This window comes from Xenopus tropicalis, chromosome 8 (genome assembly GCF_000004195.4).
Source record: "Xenopus tropicalis strain Nigerian chromosome 8, UCB_Xtro_10.0, whole genome shotgun sequence".
In the NCBI taxonomy this organism is placed as follows: domain Eukaryota; kingdom Metazoa; phylum Chordata; class Amphibia; order Anura; family Pipidae; genus Xenopus; species Xenopus tropicalis.
This window is the reverse complement of record NC_030684.2, coordinates 46,052,569-46,071,608: the sequence shown is the minus strand read 5'-3', so window position 1 is coordinate 46,071,608 and position 19,040 is coordinate 46,052,569. Positions and strand designations below refer to the sequence as shown.

At 38.4% G+C, this 19,040-nt stretch overlaps 1 protein-coding gene across 3 annotated transcripts in view; it reads left to right on the top strand.

Moving 5' to 3' along the window:
• The window catches only part of cul4b (cullin 4B), a 37,752-nt gene extending 23,315 nt beyond the window's left edge, over window positions 1-14,437 (top strand). The window contains exons 12-21 of one of the 3 annotated variants that reach the window (XM_018096163.2): window positions 119-311; window positions 1,090-1,194; window positions 2,577-2,687; window positions 2,789-2,874; window positions 4,036-4,134; window positions 5,473-5,586; window positions 9,008-9,113; window positions 9,211-9,383; window positions 9,930-10,082; window positions 10,306-14,437. In XM_018096163.2, the coding sequence (XP_017951652.1) occupies window positions 119-311; window positions 1,090-1,194; window positions 2,577-2,687; window positions 2,789-2,874; window positions 4,036-4,134; window positions 5,473-5,586; window positions 9,008-9,113; window positions 9,211-9,383; window positions 9,930-10,082; window positions 10,306-10,401 (1,236 nt within the window). In that variant the 3' untranslated portion in view covers window positions 10,402-14,437. 3 annotated transcript variants of the gene reach the window in all.
• Window positions 14,438-19,040: the final 4,603 nt, after the last annotated feature.

Below are 19,040 nucleotides of genomic sequence, written 5' to 3'. Positions count from 1 at the left end.
AATGGAATCATTAGTATTTGCTGGTATTACTGATCCTTTAATATTAGCATACTGGTATTGAATTTACATATTATGATTCCTGTGTGGCCATTAATCCTTTTCATTCTTATTTCTGCAGGCCTTTGGCAGTACTATTGTGATTAATCCAGAGAAAGATAAGACAATGGTACAGGAGCTGTTGGATTTTAAAGATAAAGTGGACCATGTAATTGATGTCTGCTTCCTAAAGAACGAGAAGTTTGTCAATGCCATGAAAGAAGCATTTGAAACTTTCATTAACAAACGACCAAATAAACCTGCTGAATTAATTGGTACAGCTTTTCTGCTATCCTATATATTTTATTAATACATTTGCTTAGTGTGGGAGGTGTTTTATCAGTGTTGTATCAATGTGTATATTTTATATCCCCCACAACCCTGAAATTTATTTTTTTCCCTGTACATAAGTAGTCGAAACATATTCTGTTGCAAAGTAATGTTTATCTTTAAAAGGGTTGTTTACTGTTATTAGAGGTTGGAAATATACAAATTGATACGGTCATTTAAATCATATTTGCTTTAATTAAAAGAAAAAAAAAGGAAAATTTTTCAAAATGGCTACCTGTAAAGTTTGTGCTGCATAAAGTCTTGTTGCTGTGCCAGCCAGAGGGCTCATATTCCAGGAAGGGGCAGGCAGTGCTCACTACTGTGCCTGCACCTTCATTGTTCCGATTGGCCGAATCACACCAGCCAATCAGATTTCCGATATGCAAATTAATTGAGCATCTGCAGTAGCAATCAGCTCCTTTACTACACTGCTTGTAAGGTCGGAATGACATGGACAGAATCTTACACAGCCAGGGTGTCGTGAACCCCCCTGGCTTGGGCAGAGAAGAGAGACCTAGAGATCTATGCAGCATTACCTTTTTTCAACTAAACCAAATTGCAAATAGGATTTAAATGAGTGTATCTATTTATATTTCAAAGCTGTAATAATGGTAAACCACCCTTTAAAACCACATAACCACTTCCTCATGGATGTAGTATTTCATATGACAGAACCTAAACTTTGAGCAAGGTATGATGATTTTATCATCTTCTGTATTTTAGCAAAATATGTTGATTCTAAACTTCGGACTGGGAACAAAGAAGCCACGGACGAAGAACTTGAGAAGATGTTGGATAAAATTATGATCATTTTTAGGTTCATTTATGGTATGTGGAACCAAAATTATTTATTTATTTATTTTATTGTAAGTTTAACACATGTATACCAACCTCTAAGTAAGCAATACTCATTTAACAAATGTGATATGCATGGGATAATAAAAAATAAGCATACCCTTTCTGTATCAAGTAGTTCACTGTCTTATGAGCTTGTGCCAAGTAGAGTTGGAACCAAATTTATAGGGGGGGGGAGGGGGTTTTCCAGGTTACGAATATTCTTAAGCTATAGAGAAAATACGTTAGCCTTTTAATAAAGCAGCCTTTCTGCCATTTACAACAAATGCTATGGGCTTAATAAGAATTTTTTTTTTTTTTTTATTATTTTTAAAGGCAAACTAAGCGCTGGCAATCTTTCTTTTTGTGTATAAATAATGGCTTTTTATCGTTTCTAGCAGCTGGTCAACTCCAGAATGTGGGTTAGACCGAGCGCTGGCACAAGAGTGTTTCTAGCAGCTGGTCAGCGCTACAGTGCGGGTTAGATTGAGCGCTGGCAATTTCTTTCTGTGCTATGGGCTCAATGTATAAGTTAAGGCACAGTTATCAACATCTTAACACCACCAAAATTGAGAATTAATAAGAACCTGGCATCTTGGTTGTTTTTATCCTATATGTTAAAATCTTCATTTGTTGCAGCCAGTGTGTTATCAGCTCTGATTTCTTTGTCCATCTTTATCTAAATGAGGCCCCACCTTTCTGTCATGTGCAGTGGAGCCTTAGATCATGCATATTCATGAACTGCTTCCAAAAAGTTCAAGTGCATATATCATGCTTTCTAGAAATAATGCACAATAAAGCAGTTTTTCTCCCAGTACTCTTAGGGGCCCATTCGTTAAACACATTTTTGCTGGTTAAAAGCATGATTGGAAAAGATTCTGAGTAACCACAAGAATTTCTGATGTACGAAAATTCTTTTCTCGGTCGTACCAAAATATTGTGGTTGCGATCCGAAAGTCACAATTTTCAGATCTGAACGATTGTAAAAAGCGCGAAAACCTTTCTGGCTTTTAAACTTCAATGTATGATTTTGGAAGCCTTCCATAGGGATCAATGGCACTCTACAGATCCAACCTGGCCAAAAGATAGTCACAATACCAAAGCTTGAATTCCGAAATGGTCGTAGCCTTTGAGAAAAAATATGACTTTTTCGTGGAAGTAATTTTAACGATATTATCATGGACATTCTGGGAAAAAATTTGTGCTTTTGTGAATGGGCCGTTAGACTACTTGCATTCCCTGGTGTTATTGGGCCTTTAAGGCATTGATAGGATATGGGTGTGTTTAAATTAGAAATAATGTACTTCTAATGTTTTTACAAATTGTATTGTATTTATATTGCCAAATAGAGTTGGTAAAAAAAAATTTTTTTTTAGGAAAGGATGTATTTGAGGCCTTCTACAAGAAAGATTTGGCAAAGAGGCTGCTAGTTGGTAAAAGTGCATCGGTAGATGCTGAAAAATCTATGCTTTCCAAATTGAAGCATGGTAAGCATGAAATATTGCTCGATAAGTATTTTTCCTATCATTTTCCAGTGTAGTGTCTGTGTGTATGTAATTATATTAAATATATAGTATCTCCTTTACAGAATGCGGAGCTGCATTTACCAGCAAACTTGAAGGAATGTTTAAAGACATGGAGCTGTCTAAAGACATAATGGTTCACTTTAAGCAGGTACATGATTATTATTATATTTTATAGAGTGCCTGCATATTCCACAGTGCTTTACACTCATAATGCATCATTTACATCAGTCCCTGTCTCAGTGGAGCTTAAGCTTCCTAAACAAAAAAAAGCACACTGTATTATTCTGGGCCTGGGGTGGGTAGAATGACAGGACAAAAAAAATACTAGTCTCCAGACACATTTAGTCTACATAAGTATTTAGGGTGTTGACCTCACTAGTGCCATGGCAAGGAGGTGTATCTGCTGACTAATATATTTTATTGATGCAACATCACTTAGAATATATGTTTTTACATAGACTGCTTATAGACCTTATTAACTTGCTCTTTGTTACCTTTTATAGACCTACATCCCAATAGACATACATTTTCTGGATAACACTGTAATTTATCTATATAATATTGAGCACTAAGTTTGCCTAGTTGCAGTAACCCCTAACTACTTGACTGGGTCTATACGTGATTAGATCTGCAAAGAACTTCCATATTAGTATTAAATATCTGGTAACAGTAGTTGTTTCCTCTGGCCCACCTCTGCTGTAGGTATTCTACCAAGGGGACTGGCAAAAGTAGTATTAGAATGATTTTTTTTTTAAGCCTCTTAGCCTCTTGTATAAATAAATTTAAAGCAACTGGACTTGTTAAGTAATCATTGAAGACGTTTCACTACTCATCCGAGCAGCTTCTTCAGTTCAAATGACTTCCCATACCAGTCATTTGAACTGAAGAAGCTGCTCGGATGAGTAGTGAAACGTCTTCAATGATTACTAAACAAGTCCAGTTGCTTTAAATTTATTTATACTAGATATACCATGACCTGGATGAATGAAAATCTTCATAGACACTCTTAGCCTCTTGCATTTATGGGAAAACTGCTGGCCCAAGGCCCATGTAAACATCTTTCATTGGTGGCTATGCTTTTTAGTGTTACTACTTATTTGTGCAATTGGACATTTTATTCTTATTGGAAATGTTTTGACAGGATTTACAGTGTTTGTGCCATTTTTCCATGTTTACATACACATAGCAATGCATGTGGCAGTATCAAAGCACAGAAGAAGTTTAATCGCTAGAAAAAATGATAAATGTGTTGTTTTTTTTTGTTTCCTCCCGCCCCCCCCCCCCCCCCCCCTTCCTTCAGTACATGCAGAACCAGAATGTCCCTGGCAACATTGAGCTTACAGTAAATATTCTAACAATGGGGTACTGGCCAACATATGTGCCTATGGAAGTTCATCTACCACCAGAGGTAAGGGTATCTAGACATATACCGTGTACTCATTTTGTGAGCAGTAATATTGCTTGCCATTGAACAACTCATTTCACATTTTTTAAATATTGTCCTATAACTGAATTATATTAACTTGTTTATCCAAAGGTTAATATTTACAGTTAACCTGAATGTTACATAAGCTTGTAATATGCAACCACCTGGTCTCTATATACCCTATGTAACACTCCTCATACAGTTTCCTACTGTCCCTTTTAGTTTTTCTCCCAGCATCTTAAAGGAATACTGTCATGGTAAAACGTGTTTTGAAAAAAAAAAAAAACATATCCGTTAACAGAGCTTCTCCAGCAGAATCCTGCATTGAAATCTGTTTTTCAAAAACAGATTATTATTTTTTTTTTTTATGGCTAGCCATACTCTTAATTTCCCAGGGTGCCACAGCCATGTGACTTGTGTGATAAACTTCAGTCACATTTTACTGCTGAGCTACAAGTTGGAGTGATATCAGCCCCCCCCCCACCCCAGCAGCCGATCAGCAGAACAATGGGAAGGGAGCAAGATAGCAGCTCCCAGTAGATATCGGAATAGCACTCAATAGTAAGAAATCCAAGTCTGGGTTGGGACTCCTCCAGTGACATGGGAGTAGGAGAAACAATAGGTTAGCTGAAAGCAGTTCTAATGTGTAGCGCTGGCTCCTTCTGAAAGCTCAGACTCCGGCACAATGCACTGAGATATCGCCTACACACCAATATTACAGCTAACGAAAATACATTTGTTGGTTCAAGAATAAAAGTTTAAATGGTAGAGTGAATTATTTGCTATGTAAGCAGTGTAATTTAGAAATAAAAATCATGACCGTATCCCTTTTTATTTTAACCCTATTTATTTTGAGTTACGTTCTTTTTGTTTTTAGAACCAATAAGCCACTCATTATCCAGTCTTCATCAACATTAAAGGATAGTCCCAGTCCAAGAACCCATTAACATACCTAAATAACCTCCTTATAAAACCATTGTTATTCCACTCTCAAGAGTTGGATGATCAACCACCAGATGTAATTTCCTTAGTGTTCATTAAAAAAAAATCTTTTCTGTCCATGTCCTCTGCAACTGAGATGTTTCACTATGTCCTGTTTAAGTACATCAACATGACAAATAAATTTCAGGAGCTCAAGTTGCTTCTGAACAAACCAGTGAGAGGGACAATCTAGAATAAAAATATAATATATAGGATATCCATGTATTGCAGACCGGTGCCTCCTGATAGCTCCAGGAGCAGAATACAGACATGTTGGTTTCCAGCTGGAGTTTATTTAAATGAAACTAATGTTGTTTCCTCTGTGCATTATTTCTTTAGATGGTGAAACTACAGGAGATTTTTAAGACCTTTTACCTGGGAAAGCACAGTGGTAGAAAGCTACAATGGCAATCAACTCTAGGGCAGTGTGTTTTAAAAGCTGAATTTAACGAGGTAAAACTTTCTCTTTGTGGGAACATGATGATTGGTTTTAAAGGAATTCTAGAGCAAAATATTTGTTAGGTGGTAAATCTTAATAATGGAAGGATCTGTCTTTAATAGTGGATGTGACTTAGCAGTGGTGATTTCTGCTGTTTTAATATCTATACAATGTTAGAAAAGTCAAGGCAACCATCACATTTTCTATCTAAACAAATGCATAAAAAATGTATAGTACAATTAGGTGAGGACACAGAATCAGGCAGTGTATGGCTGCCTTTAAAGGAACAGTTCAGTGTAAAAATGAAACTGGGTAAAATAGACTTCGCAAAAAAAAAAAAAAAAAAAAAGAAATATTTGTAATATAGTTAGTTAGGCAAAATGTAATCTATAAAGGCTGGAGTGAGCAGATGTCTAACATAATAGCCAGAACACTACTTCCTGTTTTCACTCTCTAACCACATGGGACATAACTGTTCACTTAGTTTGTGAACACCCAGGTCAGATTCAAGAGCAAACTAAAGCTGGCCATAACCTTGTTTCGTATGATATTCGGTGTGTGTATGGCAAGTCGGCGAGTCGACCGATCAGCCAGGTTAAAGGCCAGGTTAAAAGATTTTGATCGGGCGCCATAGAAGGCGCCTAAGCAAAATCTGCCGTCAGGGCTGAATCGGCAGAAGGAGGTAGAAATCCTATTGTTTCTACCTCCTTATCTGCCATTTCAGCCCTGAACGTTAGTGGCGGATTGGAACAAACTTTCGTGCGACCTATGGTCGCATGAAAGATCGCAAATCGCCACTTGTGTGGCCACCTTAAGTGAGCATTATGGCCCCCCTTCAAGTCACTGATTGGTTACTGAATAACTAAGAGTTAAGAGAGCTGAAGGAGGAAGTAATGTTCTGGCTAACTATATTGAAAACATTTTTTCTTTTACCCAGTTTCGTTTTTACACTGAACTGTTCCTTTAACCCTTTTACTGCCAGCCGTTTTGGTCAAAGCGGAACTTGTATTGCCAGACAGTTTTTGAACATTTTGCACTGTTTCACTTTAGGGGCCTTTCCTCGGGGGGACTTTTAGTTTACCCAGGAAAACAAGATATCGTTTTTTTCAGAACAACCTAAGCTTTCAAAATATGGTAGAATTTTTGTGTAATTCCAATTCTGTAACAAAAATGCAAAAAAAAAATCAAATTTTCCATAATATAATCACACATACTAGAAAGAAAAATTATTTTATGCACGAATATACAACTGATATGGAAAGTCCCATGTCTCCTGAACGTGCCAATACCAAATATATATAGTTTTATGGAGATTTCTCACTTGTATAGGTCAAAAACTCCCAGCAGTACACTACCACATTTCCAAAGCACTGCTCCAGAAAGCTGCATACTTTAGATTTCAAGGCCAAAAATTCCACTAACAGAAGGTTTATCCCAGAAAATTGTACATTTTTGGAAAGATTCTGGGGAATCCAGAATAGGCACAACTGTCTGTCTACTCCAAACTATCAAGTCGCAATGCTTTCCTAAAGTTATTGGTTTTTATCAAAATGTGTGAAATTTTTTAAATATTGCTTCAAAGCTTCCAGTCTATAGTATCTTATCTCCTACAGGTCATAAAGTAACTAAATAAAACACCCTAAATATGAGCGCCAGGGGTCCCCTGAACAGTTTGATGCCCAATATGTATAGGTTTACCTAAGTATGTGGCATGTAGGGGCCCCAATGGGAACATACCCCCATATGATCAATCATTTCAGCTCCTGCAAAATCAACACATTTACATCCTTTATGTGGGATAATGCTGCAAAAAAAGTACACTCAGCGCAGAAAGCCATATATTTTTGGAAAGTGCACATCCCCCCCCCCCCCCCCCCCCCCCCGAATCTATAATAAGCTCTTTTGGGCAGGGCCCTCTTCACCTCTTGTATCGGTTATTGATTGCTTTATATGTTACTCTGTATGTCCAATGTATTAAACCCACTTATTGTACAGCGCTGCGGAATATGTTGGCGCTTTATAAATAAATGTTAATAATAATAATTAATGGGTAAACATTTCTTTTTGCTCCAAAGTACCAAGCTGTAAAGCTTTCCTAAGTTTGCAGATTTATGACATTTAGAAAATCGCATAAAAATGTTGCAATTTGCCGCATTTATCTCTCACAATTTTTTGATAAAGATCAGGCAAATCACCCCAAATAGGAACACCAGAGGCCTACTGAACAGTTTGATGCCCAATATGCATAGATATACCCAAGTCTGCGGTATGTACTGAACCCAAAATGAAAATAGCGCATAAGGATTTCTCGCCTGCCAGCTCAGCTTTTGCACACAGAGCCCCCTGTCAGTGTATTATGTGCCAAAACTTCCCCTAACTATACAGAGACCCCCACAAAACCATATATTTTTGGAAAGTACACATTCTGACAAATCCAACATGGGTAAAGAGTCCTTTCTACACCAAAGTACCAATCTGCAGAGCTTTCCTAAAGTTATTGGTTTTTATGACATTTCAGAAAATCGCCTAAAAATGTTGCAATTTGCCGCATTTATCTCACACAATTTCTTGCGTACAAAGGCAAGTCACCCCAAATAGGAACACCAGAGGCCTACTGAACAGTTTGATGCCCAATATGCATAGATATACCAAAGTACTGACCCCAAAATGAAAATACCGCATATGGATTTCTCGCCTGCCAACTCGGCTTTTGCACACAGAGCCCCCTGTCAGTGTCAGTAACCCCCCCTAACTATACAGAGACCCCCAGAAAACCATATATTTTTGGAAAGTACACATTCTGATGAATTCAAAATAGGTAAAGTTATTTTTGTACACCAAAGTTACACCTGGCAAAGCTATGCTAAAAACAGATCAGGAACACTTATACAGGGATAAAATGCGCAAAAATTGTGCAAATCAGTGAAACAACAAAATAAGTCACATGACAGTGTAATTAGTGGTCAGAATATCTGATCCAATAGTCACGCTGTCAAAATAAACCGTTTTTAGGTAAAAGAAACTAAAAACAAAGTGGTAAAATGAAAAAAAAAAGTGTTTGTGTATACATGTGTGTACATGTGTAAAAGTTGTGTGACAGTGTGTAAGTGTGTAAATAAGTTTATAAAAGTGTGAAGAATGAAAAAACAAACAAACAAAAAAAAAAAACCTGCTAAATTGTGTGCTGTAAGTGTGTATAAATGTATGTAAGTGTGTGTGTAAGTGCAAAAAAAAAAAAAAAAAAAACCTTACCTGTCCTGAAGCACCCGATCGCCGCCTCCTCCAGTCTGCAGTGGGCGGCGGCATTTGGGGGGAAGCAGGAAGCAGCAGATGCGATGCAATCCCCTGCAGTCTGATTGTTCTGCAATTAGGAGAGCTAATTTATCTTTCCATGCGTAACCACTGTAGCTCTTACAGTTTGTATTTCCATTGCAGGGCAAGAAAGAACTTCAAGTCTCTCTGTTCCAAACACTGGTGTTGCTTATGTTTAATGAGGGCGATGAATTCAGCTTAGAAGAAATTAGGCAAGCTACTGGCATAGGTAAAGTTAAATTTGTTTTCTAGGTAAAGGGGAAGGAGCTGTTTTCTTTTTGGGGGATTTGTTTTTAACAAATTACATTTTTTTTTTTTTTTTGTAGAGGATAGTGAATTAAGGAGAACCCTTCAGTCCTTAGCCTGTGGCAGAGCTAGAGTCCTTGTCAAGAGTCCCAAGAGTAAGGATGTCGATGATGGGGACAAATTTACATTCAATGATGATTTCAGGCACCAGCTGTTCAGAATACGGATTAACCAGATACAGATGAAGGAAACGGTACTGCTCAGTTTCTACTCTTCCATATTTTATTATTTGTTTTAAAACCGGATCTGGTCTTCAAAACTTTATTGTATTTAAGTTACTTGCAGAAATAGGGAGGTAGCTTTTTATAGGGAATAAAACTCAAACATAAGGTGAAGTCACTTTTTATTCCATAGCTTCTGGTAGCATAGTACTAACTAGGTACTGTAACCCCTGTATTAGGCATAATTGCAGGAAAATGGAATGTGAAACCCCAGGGTGTTAGATTTTTTGGGCAGCGTTCGATGAACCAAATCACTAACCTGCTCAAGGGAATCCATAAAATATGCACTGGCCTGGGTAATGGCACTGCCATGGTTTTTCCCATTTTCTGATTAAAGAGCATATGCAGTACAGAGTAACAGACTAGTTTTTTTTTTAACTAGCCAGATCCACTAGGCCATGTACCATGGTAACAATAAATGCATATTAACTGACAGGAGTGGTGTGTTTATAAATGAAGTGCTTTCAAACAACGAGTAGTTTTGGTTTTAGATTGGATATCTGCTTTTAATTTAATAGGTGGAAGAACAAGCAAGCACTACAGAAAGAGTTTTTCAGGACAGACAGTACCAAATCGATGCAGCAATTGTTCGGATTATGAAGATGAGGAAGACTCTTAGTCACAATCTTCTGGTGTCAGAGGTGTATAACCAGCTTAAATTCCCAGTCAAGGTAAATGTCATTTGGCATGTTTCTGATTTTTTTTTTTTTCCCTGCTTTATGTCACAGCTGTTCAGGTTTAGCAAGCCTAATGGCCAAATGTGAGCAAATGTGACCATAATGTCTCTTGCAGTTTGAAATGTTGAACAATTTAGTGACCAATCTCAAGGTTGGGAAAGGTTCTGGTGTTTTTCAGGCACATCTGATCATTTTTTCCCCCTTTTCTTTTTTCTAGCCAGCAGATCTGAAGAAGAGAATAGAATCATTAATAGATAGGGACTACATGGAAAGAGACAAAGAAAATCCAAATCAATACAATTATGTTGCATAAAGCTTAGCCTCAGCTATTACCTGTCATTCACTTGCTGGAGGATAAAGAGATCATTAGCCTGTTACTCCGATTGAAATAAACTTTTCTACATCAGAAAATTCAAGGAAACAAAAACTGCATTCAGAAGACCGAGTCAGCAGTTCCTTCAGTGAATAAAACTGCCCATTTAAAGAGTACACTTTACATTTAAACAGAATGCTGTTGAACTCTTTGCATGTTATTTAGAATGATGTGCATAGTGACTGTAAGAACTGTAATGATACCAGGGTTCTGTCTGTTATATGGGCTGAAGAAAATTAAATTGGAATGTGGCATACCTTGCTCTGATGAAATCATCGGTTGGAGTAGGCTCTTCTCCTGGAGCTGCATGCAGTTAATTCAAATGTAGCCGGCTAGAGACGTGAGAGGAGACTTGCCTATGCCCAAATACATCTAACATGACCCAGTCAAATTTATCCAGGACATTTTTGGCACTTCTGTCACAACCAAAACAGGAGGCATAGTACAAGTATCTTGAAGATGTAACAAGTATGTGAGGTTAAGTACTAGTGTTTATTGCGTCAACTATTTTATATGATGTATAAAATGTAGAGTGGCTTGTATTTAACGCATTGACCAAGCTGGGACTGTATGGGAAATTGCAGTACCGACCCACAACCTTCAATTGCCATTCAGCTAAACACTACGAGATCTAGATGCTTGTTCGGCAACACAAGATATCAAGTCCATCTATAATGGCAGAGAGAGAGTGAGTTTATTTAGATGCTTGTGTGTCTTAAATAGAAATGATATTGTTAAATGGAACTAAATTTCCATTTGCATCAACTGCAGTACACAGTTGTCATTGCTGCATCAGTCTGAGGAAGAGTAGACCATAGCTTACAATTCTGGACCAGTGGGTGTATGAAGCATCACGTATTGTGACTCTTAGTAAGGCGTGCGCTGAGCCTTTGAAGCCTCACTCATTGTGACCTCTAGTTTAATAGGCGTGAAACCCCCTTTTTTTTTTTTTTTTAATGCCCCTTTGGGTTTTAAACTATGGCATGCTTATAGTTGGGCAGCTACACACTCATGTTCATCCGCTGTTAATTCCTAGGGGTCCCATGTATTTTGTGCCTTGATCAAAAACTGAAAACATAGAATTTGTTCTGCAGATGGAGTATTTTTGTCTTGGGGTTTTTCTTTAGTTAAGAGAGAAAAAATAGGAAATAAATACTTTTGGCTTTTATAAACCTAGAGTTGGTCAATGCTTCTCCCTTCACACCATAAGGGAGGCTGTTTGTAATCACTCTTCCAGCTCTGATCACTGCATTTGCTTCTGGGGATTGCGTTCTTCCACTCTTATATCCTACATCGCCACTTACCTTCTCTCCTTACACTAGAAGCGGATGCAGCCACATACAGGGTTACCAAAGTTGCCTTTTTTAATTTTGACAGTTTTAATTATTCTCACAAAACTCTGCGTGGGGAACCATTTTTGCTCGACCTCCTCTAGTGCATTCTGCAGTGATAAGTTTGTCGCATGGTTCAAGCACTGGAAAAATCGGCCACTTCCTCTTTCCATTTGCAAGATTTAATGGAAATTGCACATTTCTACACAAAACTGCTCCAAATTGCAACTGAAATGTTTACATAAGAATATAACTTTGTGTATGGGCCTTGGAATTGGAGTTTTTAATTTCAGCAAGCTTTAGAGAGCCAGTAATATCCCCTTTGTCAGCATTGTCATGAATAGGGCTTGTACTTGCACAAACCAGGAAGGGGGATACCCTTTTTAGTGCAAGAAATAACAAACACCATAGGCAACAAGTATGTTCAGTACAAACCCTATTCATTGGACTAATATTTAACAAGGGTTTTACTGGCCCTCACCAAGGTCTGCTCTGGTGATGTTCCATTTTTGGCACAAGAAGCCAAAATACATCCTTTGCAGCCTGCATGCTGTTTTTCTAAGGGATGAAAATTAGTGTTGTATAAATAATGATAATTTCAAATAAAGAAAGGGGAAGTTCATAGAATTTTAACTGTCATGGCCCAAAGTTAGCCTTTCAGTCATTCCCTATAGTTATTGGGCTGTTAAAAGGACTATTTTCCTATCTCTCTGGTCAGTTTGTTCTTGGAAACAAGGCTATTATACATTTAGGGAATTGTTGTAATAATGTTTAGAAATTAACCTGGCAAGTCTCATAGATACCAGCCATTTAAAAACCGTAAAGGGGAACTGTTGCTATTATAAAAAAAAAAAAAATCCACTAAACTGTAGTAGATGTTTAACAGTAGTAATTATTTTTCATAAAAAAGGGTTAAATATGTTTCTTTTATTTTTTTGAGATATAAATGGATTATTATTATGCTTCCTTAACCAAATCGTTTTCCTGCTGCAAACAACGGAACCATGCAGTTGGTGCACTGAGAGCTCTTGGCGACTTACGGCATTGGTGTGTTGGCTGCAAACTGAAAAAGGTTAGGTTGATGGACCTAAATCTGTCAAGTTTTTATATTTAACATCTGCTATAGCTAAGTCTACTGCCACAAGGGGCGGATTCTTAGCCTGCATATATGCTTGAGAATCGGCCAATCTGCATGATCCGGCATCTACGGCCTGGGTGCAGCCATACTCCTGTTTGTGAAATCTGCACCCCGGCCAATGCAGTGCCTGTGAGTACAGACACCGAGGCCAGTGGATTGGCTGATTCTCGCTCTAGAATTGGCCCCGTGTGGCAGGAATTTCTTTCAAAATAACAACAATTCCCCTGTAACTACAAGCCCATAAATTATTTTTTTTTCTTCATTGCAAAACTGCCACATTTGCATATATTTTAAGTGCTGTGAAATAGGGAAATGTTGCATCTTCTGCTTTCAGTTTGTCACATGGTGCCAAAGGCGAGGCAGGCAAATGACACATGTATTGAAATAATGCGAAGCATTTTTAGTTTTATATCATTGATTATTTTATAAGGGCGAAGGTTCAGCGTCATGGGCGTTCGTTTTAATTGTTTTATATTGACCAGTAACCCGGTGCCTCTTCTCAGGTGACGTGTTTAATTACAGGACATTTGCTCACTTCCATATTCAATGGGAAAATACACTGAGTAGGCTTTTTAAATTTTTTTTTTTTAATTTCCCTTACATAGACCTTACAGTATATATAAAGGCATTCCAGCTTGCATCAATCAGTTTAAATGAAGCTGCCATCTTGCCAGCTGTATTGCTCATAGATCGCTTGCACTGTTACCCTGATGGGAGAGAAAACGAAAAGAGCTCAACTTTGTTGTATAGTATTCAATAAATACCAATAATTTATTTACGCCAGTTGGCCCCTCTGATGCTGTGCAAGAAGTGTCACAAGAGATCTGACTGCAGAGTGAAATGACACTGTGTCTATGCTGGTGGAGTTGTCTTTATATTTCTATATAGATTGGCTCTTGCAACAAGCAATATGGCAGCTCCCACGTATTATATACTGAGGATGGGTATTCTGTATGCACAACAAATCTTAACCAACGTGTGCCATCATATGCTAAGGTAAGGCATGTAGGATCAGCTGACAGCAGGCACAGCACTGAGCAATATTTTGGCTGTGGTCAATCATTAACAACCACACAAGGGTTTTTATTGCTGCCAACCATTCAGCTTGTTTGTTTATAAGCTCTATCCGCACTGTAAGGATGAAATAATATTTGGGGAGGGAAGGGGGGGAGAGTGCAGCAGCATTCAGAAATGTAACTTTTCACAGCAGTGGTCGGCATCCAGCAAAATAATGTCACCGTGCAATGAGCTCGCTCTGGCCATATGACTATGGATAATAAATAACTTGTATTTGTTCACTGTAGCAGAACTCTGATTTACAAGGGAACTTGTGAGCGTATCGCATCATTTTTTTGAAGCAAAACATTTTTAAGTCTGACAAGGGTACAAGGTCTTTATAAGTTGATAAATAATGTAAATATGTGTCCCCCCCCCCACGAAGAAGAGTGAGTCTGTTATCTAGGTATTTTGTGTCATTTAATAAATATTAAACTGTTGTGTTGCTAAATTCTTTGTGTATGTGTGCATTTGTGTTTCCCAAACTACACCTTGGCAAATGGGGCAAGGGCTACAATGGGATTTACCACAGGCAAATTTCTTCCGCTGATGCACTGTTGGCCCAGTGCTTGGTGCGTTGGCAGAGGGGCAGGAGTTGGAGCTGATGCGCGTGGGGATTTGATTATGGGATCTGCCCCACAGGCCAGGGGTAATTCTGCTCATCTGGTGCACATTTTGCACCTTTTTCCCCAATCTTATTACTTGCAAAGTGACCTTTTTATGTAATGCGTGTGAATGTGGATCTTTTTCCCTAATTGAGAATTATTGTCTTGGTCATTTCTTGAAGAGGCCAGTGCTACCCTGCTGTTAGGTTTTAGAATTTGCCAGAATGGTTTAGAACATTTTTATTGCTCCTGCAGTAAATGTCACCTTTGCCTGTTAGCTCCAACACAATCAGCTTCTCAAAGCATTTCCAAGGACAAACTGATACTAACCAGGTCTGGACTTCAAGTCAAAATAGGCCCTGGCATTCCAAATACACAGAGGGCCTAACAGCATTTGTCAGAACCCACAGATTGCCACTCTGGCCCTGATACTAACTGAGCTGTGTGCCACTTAAGACCAGGGATCCCCAACCTTTTTTTTACCTGTGAGCAACATTTCAATGAAAAAAGGGTGGGGGAGCAACACAAGCACAAAATCTTTCTAAGTAGGTGACCAATAAGGACTTAGATTGGTCAATTAGTGGACTGGCAGACTACTAGAGGTACTGTTTAGCAGTACAGATGGCCTTTATGCCTCCGAAACTTGCCTCCAAATAAGAAATTCAAAAATGGGCACCAACTTTGAGGCCACTGAGAGCAACATCAAAGGGGTTGGGGATTACTGACTTAAGACTTTCTAGTCTATAGCGCTATAGGGTGTAAGGTGCTAAATACCTTTATATTACTTTCATAAAAAGCCATAACAAGAACTGCACCTGGAATACATGCTTTAGTATCCACTGCCTTGTACAGCAAGTGCGCCTGGTCTGTGATTTGTGCAAGGGTTAAACACCAGTGCAACTAACTCTGGCAACCAACCACTATTAGTATTGCCTATTTCAAGTTAGAAAATGAAAGCAAAGCTGCATCGGTTAAAAGATAAACAACCCTTCAAAATTAGTGAATGTGGAATTGATAAGAACGCTGTTCTAAGCAGTTTTGCAATTTACATTCATCACAAGGTTTTAATGCAGGGGTCTCAAACTCGCGGGCCATTTGCGGCCCAAGGTACAATATTTTGTGGCCCGCACCAACGCCTTCTCAAAAGCAATGAATGGATTGCGATTTTTATTGCGATTCAAGGGATAATGCAAGACACGGCGGGCGGGAGCTGCTGATTGCGGAAATGACGTTATGCCGTCATAAGGAGCTAATTGTGCACACAGAACGTCTTCCCATAATAACTGTTATGATGGCATAATGTCATTTCCGCAATCAGCAGCTCCCGCCCGCCGTGCCTTGCATTATCCCTTGAAAGCCAATTTTTTGTGAAATCCCTTATGCGGCCCAGCCTCATCCTGACTTTGCCTCCTGCGGCCCCCAGGTAAATTGAGTTTGAGCCCCCTGTTTTAATGTCTTACAACATGATATTAAAACAGCGCCACCTGCTGGTTAGAATCAGGCCCTGATTCAGTTGAGGAGGGCTGATGTTCTTCAGCTCTTTTAAGAAAAACATTAGAAACCTCAAAACTTTTCTGATGTCTAAACAGAAGATTACACACCAGTCCTCTTTTGATTCAGACAAGTAGAGGTATGGGACCCATTATCCAGAATGCTCCGGACTAAGGGTATTCTGGATAAGGGGTCTTTCTGTAATTTGCATCTCCATACCTTAAGCCTACTAAAAATCCATGAAACATTAATTAAACCCAATAGGAATGTTTTGCATCCAATAAGGGTTATTTATAACTTAGTTGGGATCAATTACAATGTACTGTTTTGTTACTACAGAGAAAAAGGAAATCAGTCTAAAAATTCTGAATTATTTGATTAAATTGGAGTCTATGAGAGACAGGCATTCCGTAATACGGAGCTTTCTGGATAACAGGTTTCCAGATAAGGGATCCCATACCTGTACCTTGACTGGATCATGGCCTGGAACTGACCAGTAGGTGGCACCATTGTAACAAAGTTCACATCAACAGTACATATTTGATATCTTGTAATCTTCAAATAAATGTAGATTGCAGTTTTGCATTCACTTATTTAAATGAAGCACATATGTTAGCAAATGAGCTGCAGTAATTGAGCATATGAACATGAATGTAAACCTGCTCTAAGGAACAGTAGGTCATAGAACAGCTGTAGGTGGCGTCGCTTTGCCTATTCTGGTATGTTCTGTCTTGGGGTTTTCACTGGAAAAACTGCTTCCCTCATCCAGCACAGGGTTTTTGAAGTCCCCCCACCCCCCTGAGCCAAATACTGGATACTGCCAGTAAGCAGATATAGATCCAATGTATTCACGTATTTACTACAGGAGAAGCCTTTCCAAAAAAAATGTAGCAGTAATCGACTGCCTTCAGCCTGCATCCTCCAAATCCCACAATTCCCTACACACGTGATGTCAATAAGGAAAGGAACATTGTCACGGTGCAATGCATTGTGGGTTATGTAGTTCCTGCATGCTGTCTATAAGCTGTGGAGCAACTGTTACAATCTGTAGCATCAGTGTTTTAGTCCCTCCTCTCCTGCCTGGAGTTTAAATGATGCTGGTTTTTGGCTAGATTTCAACATAAAAAATGGTATTTTAGTGTCTGTGTTGTGTGGGGCCCTATAACAAATGTTGGATATAAAAGCAGGAGGTCCACTTTGTCAGATTCAGAAAAATGTAATTGCCAAAATTGTATTACTCCACCTTTTTTACATTAAAAACAAACATCCTGGCATAGGGTGTTGATTAGACAATTGTAAATTTGCCTGCAGTCATTTTTTGGCATAAAATATTTAAGGCTTTGCACCACTTTTGTAAATTCCCCATTTACTTTGCCTGTTTCCCATGCTCACAAACTCGCATGCAGTCGACAGTTATAGCGCTTGGCCATAAATGGACAAATTCAAGCTGTCGCCTATAATGCATTTGGTTCTTGAGAAACTGTATATTTCTTGTTCCGTTTCTTAATAATAGTAACAGCAGCCCTGTATCCTCCTTCATACCCTGTCACATCTACAGTAGTAATGCTAATGGCCCTTTGTAATAGATCTCTAAAACACTCCAGGAGTGGCTGCAGGATGCAGTGACATGGCAAATCATATAGATAGATAGATTAGATTGATAGGGATAGATCGATGGATAGATAGATAGATTAGATAGACAGACAGGCAGATAGATGATAGATAGATAGATAGATAGATAGATAGATAGATAGGTAAAAGGATATATTGATAGGGATAGATAGATGATAGATAGATAAAAGGATAGATTGATAGGGGTAGATGATGATAGATAGATATAATGATATTTAAACTACATATTGGAGAATGCTGCATTATGTGTGAGGATGTAGAAAAACAAAGATCAATTTTCTAGGAATCCCACATGATGAATGAATGCAAAAGTTGAGTATGTTACATAGTGGGATTTTCTCTCTGTACCTCAAAACAGCACCTTTGACTCAGCATTTACTGTATTTCAGCTTAATATTATGTTTCATGTCGCCTCCCTCCTTCAATCTGCAACTAAATGGCCTTCTAGTGCAAGCTTTTGGCTGTGCAAGGCCAAGCAGGGATATTTTAGTTATACAGGGCCAGTGTTAGGGTATGGCAGAATTATTATGATTTTTTAAGGGCTAAACTCCACGGGAGATTTTGTAGGAAGGTGTCAGATTGACAAAACACATCCTACAATTCAGATGTAGTTGCATGGGTTAATATAATGGAACTGATACAAAAATCTGATGTGTTGCCTACATGAAAGAATTGCCATCCAAAGGGATTGCTGCCTCTTTATCCGACGAGATAAAATCTTTAGTCATTGAAATACATCGACTGTCAGATGTAGTTGTAGAAACAAAACCAACCATCCAATGTTATCTGATCCGACTTCACAATACAGCAAATTACACAGCACTTTATGGTAATTTATAACAAATGGGTCAGAATAAAAATGGGATTAGGGGGCCCTGTATAGAGATTAATTTTGCTCTCCAATGTTAAAAATGCCAACAGCCTTTATTATAACATGATTCAACATACACAAAACCCAGAGTCTATGGGGCTTTTTTTCTGCCTGAATGGCACATAGGCAGTAAGGAACTCTAAATACATACACAATATTTAAAGCCACTTACCCCTCCCAACAATTAAAAATCAACCAGTCAATGCTTGTTGCCCCTCTGGGGCAAGTTCAGTTATTCTACTATAACAAGTACAAAAGAGTAATTTAAACCAAGTGCTAAATGTGCATACAAATAAAAAATACAAATACTTCTCTCCTAAACAATAATCTATGAAGATTTCCTCATCTTATGCCTAATGTTACTTACTGTATAACCTGTACTAAGAATTGTCTTGTATCACTGTTGTTACATTCAGCGAAATGTTAAGAGATGTAACAGTGGTGTAAGTGCCGAG